Source organism: Epinephelus moara, chromosome 16 (assembly GCF_006386435.1).
Source record: "Epinephelus moara isolate mb chromosome 16, YSFRI_EMoa_1.0, whole genome shotgun sequence".
Lineage (NCBI taxonomy): Eukaryota > Metazoa > Chordata > Actinopteri > Perciformes > Serranidae > Epinephelus > Epinephelus moara.
Window position 1 is genome coordinate 3,054,402 of NC_065521.1, and position 5,373 is coordinate 3,059,774.

Consider the following 5,373-nt stretch of genomic DNA (forward strand, 5'->3'; position numbering starts at 1 on the left):
GCAGGGTGGCTGGGCTCAGCCTTAGAGATAGGGTGAGGAGCTCGGACATCCGGGAGGGACTCGGAGTAGAGCCGCTGCTCCTCCACATCGAGAGGAGCCAGTGGAGGTGGTTCGGGCATCTGGTAAGGATGGCTTCTGGATGCCTCCCTTGGGAGGTGTTTCGGGCATGTCCAAACGGGAGGAGACCTCGGGGCCGCCCCAGGACACGCTGGAGGGATTACATTGCCCGGCTGGCCTGGGAATGCCTCGGGGTTCCCTCGGAAGAGCTGACGGAGGTGGCTGGGGAGAGGACTGTCTGGGCTTCTTTGCTGAGGCTGCTGCCCCCGCGACCCGGACCCGGATAAGCTGAGGACGACGAGACACGACGAGACGAGACGAGACGAGACGACGAGACGAAACTAATTGAGGATATGTCTTTTCTGACGAGGCTACAGACTGTACCCTCCCACTGTAAACTGAATATCTGACAGACACTTGACTAATTGATCAAACTGAAGTCTCATGAGGCCGGCTGGAAACTAATATCAAACTGAAGTCTCATGAGGCCGGCTGGAAACTAATCAAGCGGGCGGCACCAGCTATAAAGGCGATCAAGCGCGTCGCCTCTGCTTGCTTCATTGTAGACGAGATTATGGCTGCATTACAGCGTATCGTTGCATTCAAGATAAGATAAGGTAAGATAAACTTTATTGTCCCGCAAGGGAAATTCGTCTTGGGCAGTATAGTGCAAACAGCTGCAATATTCACATACATACATACAATCAACATAGACAAGTTGCCAACATAGTGCGCTGAGTGTGTTACAGTTGCAGACTACTGTTGCAAGAGTAGTGCAACCATTTGCCTTGTTTGTAAGGTTACAAACAAGGGAGCTACAGGTATTGCACTGGCCTATCTCAAAGTACAAGTGAGTGCATATAAAACAGATAAATACAGAGGTCAAATAAAAAAACCAGTAAACCAGTTAAAATTATATTAAATCATTTGCGGGACCATAGTGCAGATAAGAACAATACTAGATGAGAACAACAGTAACCAGACCATTTAGGCATAGATAACCCTGCACACATACGGCTCAACCAGGGGGGCATTGCAGGGCCAGTAGGTGAGCAGGCAACCACCTATTAGCATAATAGCAATAGTAAGCAGTGATTGACGGTGAATTGACGGGGAATCAGTCAACTGAACCAAAGGCATCGCCATCTGCGACATCCCATCTCTCGTACGTGGGGCTCTGCGGGTGCCTCTCAAGTAGGGGTCGTGTGGAGCAGGGGGAGAGCCAGAGCGCGAGGAACTTCGGGGTGGTGAGACGGGGTCGGAGCACGCCTTCACCAGAGGACTGTGGAGTGAAACCCCCCTTGGCAGGGGACTGGGAGGTGGACGGTCCCTCTCCACCATGGACATCAATGTCCCCCGTGATGCCTTGGGAGGCTGTGTGGCCAATGATTGACGGGACCTTTTCCTCCTCGGGGGTGAAGGTGGGCCTTTTTGCCAAACTGGCGGAGTCTTGCCACTTTTTCTGGACCACAGTCCACTGTCTGGGTGGACCAGAGCTTGTATAGGCTACATGAACCAATCCCAGTGCGCAGTACATTAAATTGGTAATTGTATGCACCTGCGATTAATTACGGCACACACACACACACACACATACACACAGGATAAAAACATGGATATGCTGCTGCTACAGGTGCCTATTGGGTGACAACAACAGATTTGCAGTCTGTACACTGACAGAAGTGATGTTGGAAAACACAAACATTGAACTGCAGTGACGGAGAAAGAGAGACGAACATGTGCTGTAATAAATGTTTCAATAACAAATGTATTATCGGTGAGCAGCGATCACATTTCTCTGCTTCATCATTAGTCTCCTTGTTTATAACGGGATGTTATTTAAAGTTTTATAAGTTATTTTTTAATGTGATATGCTTCAGGCATATCAGGATGGGGATTTTTCCTGAAATGGGGCCAAAACGCTCGTCTGGACGGAAATTTAGTTTAAAAGCGCTGCTTTTAAAAATACCTGTTTGTGTTCAGATAGATGAGCAGATGTTCTGTAAAAGGCACGCTTCATTTATGATATAATATTTGATGGAGGTAAAATTATTATGGCAATACTTTTTATATTACAGCATAATTTATTTACCTTTATATGAGATAATACACTTTCAACTTACGATGTCCCTCAGCAGCTGTCCTTACGAGCACCGGCTAAGGGACAGTTTGGGAAACACTCGTAGGAAAAGAAGTTCCTTAGCTAAGGTACATCAAAACTGGGAAACAGGGCCCTGAACTTTTACTCTACTTCCCATGATCCTTACCTGTCTTTGTCTGTCTGTCTGTCTGTCTGTCTGTCTGTCTGTCTCTGTCTGTTCATCTGTCTGTCTGACTGTCTGTCTCTAACCTGTCTCTGTCTGTCCATCTGTCTGTCTCTAACCTGTCTCTGTCTGTTCATCTGTCTGTCTCTGTCTGTCCGTCTGTCTGTCTGTCTGTCTGTCTGTCTGTCTGTCTGTCTCTAACCTGTCTCTGTCCCTGTCTGTCCTCAGGAGCGTGAGGACGGTTGGCACCACCTCAGTGAATTGGTCCTTTTCGCCCTGGCGATGGAGGAAACTCTGAAACACATCAACACTCACACAGGAAACAGTTTCCAGCTGCGAGCAGGTACCAAACAATCAAACAAACAAACAAACAAACCTAATACTATACGTTTTACATGCTCACACTGTAAATCAACCGTCCCCCCGACCTCTGACATCATGTCCAGGTATTGCTCACGGCCCCGTCATCGCAGGTGTGATCGGTGCCACCAAACCTCAGTACGACATCTGGGGGATGACAGTAAACATGGCGAGCAGAATGGAGAGCACCGGGGTCAGTGGGAGGATACAGGTGAGGACACACCTGGACACACCTGGACACAACTGGCGGGACAGTGTGTATACATGATGATAGAACGTTTATGATGTCTCCTCTCCTCCTCTGCCCCCCCGTCCTCCCCCTCAGGTACCGGAGTCGACCAGCTGTATTCTGGTGGAGCAGGGTTTCCTACGGCAGCTCAGAGGGAACATTTACGTGAAAGGCATCAGCGAACGTCACGGAAAAGTCAGACATGTTTTTATCATTAAAACAAAATGGCCGTCTTTTTAAGGTTAATAATTCCTACAGTTTAACGGAGCAGCCATGAGAGTTCATCACAACGTGACATGTTAATTCTCTGGGCTGCGTTCAAACTGTCGGAGATGTTCACAGAAGGTTTCGTTAATAAGTTATGTTGTTTTTGTATTTGCACATTAAAAATTATAATTTTTGCAAATGTTTATAAACAGTTGTTTATGTCTTCAGAACATGTAGCCTAGAAGGTTTACGACTCATAATGAGGACACAAACCAGAGTTGTCTTCCCTCCTGTCAGGTTCGTACGTATTTCGTGAGCAGTCAGGGCGAGCGTTCCAGTTACATGGAGCGCGGCGGTGGGCGGGGCTTCACTCTGAACAGGAACACGCTGGGAGCCGTGGTTTACAGTCTGGTTCAGGCCCGCAAGAGGGAGAAACTGAGGGAGGAAAACGGAGGCTTTCACCTGGTGGAGGTGTCATAGAAACGACAGACACCGTCCAGGTGATGTCATGATAGCATTAATTAGCCAATCAGAAGAGACTTCCTCTAATCATGGATGCATCGTCCTCTATGGTCGGACGTATGGTGGACGTGGACTCAAAACCAACGACCAAAAACCTCTGACACACTCAACACACACAGGAGTGTGTTTTTATTTGTTGTTCCACGGACTGACCAGCAGGTGGAGCTGTTTCACTGTGTGAACCATGTTTTCCTACTTTATATACCATCAGAGGACCTTTTTTTTAAACAAGGACACAAAGGACAAAAGGGACACAGACGACACAGAGGACACAGGACACAAAGGACACAGAGGACACTGATGACACAGAGGACACAAAGGACACAGAGGGCACAGAGGACACAGAGGACACAGCGGACACTGCTGTTAAGTGAAGAAAATTGTTTTTTATATAAATGAACGAACATTTTAAAAATCTGGAAGAAAAACTGAAAATGTCAAATTTTTTTAGCATCGACCTGCTGAGCGAGGGTTACAGCCAAACTGAACCTTTTATAGACTGAAGGTGTTGCTCTCTCTGGATGTGTTCACTGTCTCAACTGTTGTTTTTCCTGCAGCAGAGTTTTTATTAAAAACTGAACTGAATTTAACATTAGAAAATAAAAGTGATGAAAATGGTGGAATGGTTCTTTAATTCATGAGTTTCTGTAAAACTGACGTTTGTTTAATTATGTGGTTTATTTCAGCTTCAGCACCTGAAGACATCCCGAATGTTTTCACTTATTTACGACAGTGTCACTGACATACATTTAATTATTTTGTTTAAGTTACAACAGTTACTCATAAATAATTTTTTATTTTCAGTGTGAGATTTTTAAAAAACCTAAAATATTCGTTTCAAATGAACTTTTTAAATAATTGCTCAACCTTCTTAAAATATTTAGATCAACTTTTACTGAGACAACATTAATTTTTTCCAGTAGATAATACTTAGAAAGTACATAGAATATTAGTTGACTTAAAATCCTAAATTATCTGATATTTGCTGTATTTTAGTATCAAAGTAATTAATTACATTAAGTGCACTGAAGTCTTAAAAGTACAAGTGAATGCAATTTATAAAAAAAAATCAAGCTTTCAGAATTTAGTTTGTTTCTTCTTAAAATGAAGCGTAATGTTACACTGGAAGAAAAATTAAGTCACAACTTAACTGATTTAAAGAACAAAATCAAGTTTTTCCTTCATCATTCTCGTTCTGTCATTCATCCATCCATCCATCCATCCATCCATATTTTCAATTTCAATTTTCAATTTTATTTATAAAGCCCAATATCACAAATCACAATTTGCCTCACAGGGCTTTACAGCATACGACATCCCTCTGTCCTTATGACCCTCGCAGCGGATAAGGAAAAACTCCCCCAAAAAAAACCCTTTAACGGGGGAAAAAAACGGTAGAAACCTCAGGAAGAGCAACTGAGGAGGGATCCCTCTTCTAGGACAAACAGACGTGCAATAGATGTCGTACAGAACAGATCAGCATACTAAATTAACAGTAATCCGCATGACACAATGAGACAGAGAGAGAGAGAGAGAGAGAGAGAGAGTGAGAGAGACAGAGACAGAGAGAGAGATGCAGGTAATAACAGTAGCTTACAACAACATTATTGAAAGTAATAATATTATAGTTATAGTTCTGGCTACTGTGGTACAATATGTTGAAAGTATGTATTGATATCTGGCAGTATACATGTGTGACAATAGTCATATGTGTATAATAATAGTAGAAGTATG

At 44.0% G+C, this 5,373-nt stretch overlaps 1 protein-coding gene across 1 annotated transcript in view; it reads left to right on the top strand.

Moving 5' to 3' along the window:
- LOC126403574 (adenylate cyclase type 8-like) overlaps window positions 1-4,257 on the top strand; it is a 10,383-nt gene extending 6,126 nt beyond the window's left edge. Inside the window, exons 7-10 of the mRNA XM_050066322.1 lie at window positions 2,550-2,664; window positions 2,768-2,892; window positions 3,007-3,105; window positions 3,415-4,257. Of these exons, the coding sequence (XP_049922279.1) occupies window positions 2,550-2,664; window positions 2,768-2,892; window positions 3,007-3,105; window positions 3,415-3,597 (522 nt within the window). The 3' untranslated portion in view covers window positions 3,598-4,257. The remainder of the gene's footprint in view (window positions 1-2,549; window positions 2,665-2,767; window positions 2,893-3,006; window positions 3,106-3,414) is intronic.
- Window positions 4,258-5,373: the final 1,116 nt, after the last annotated feature.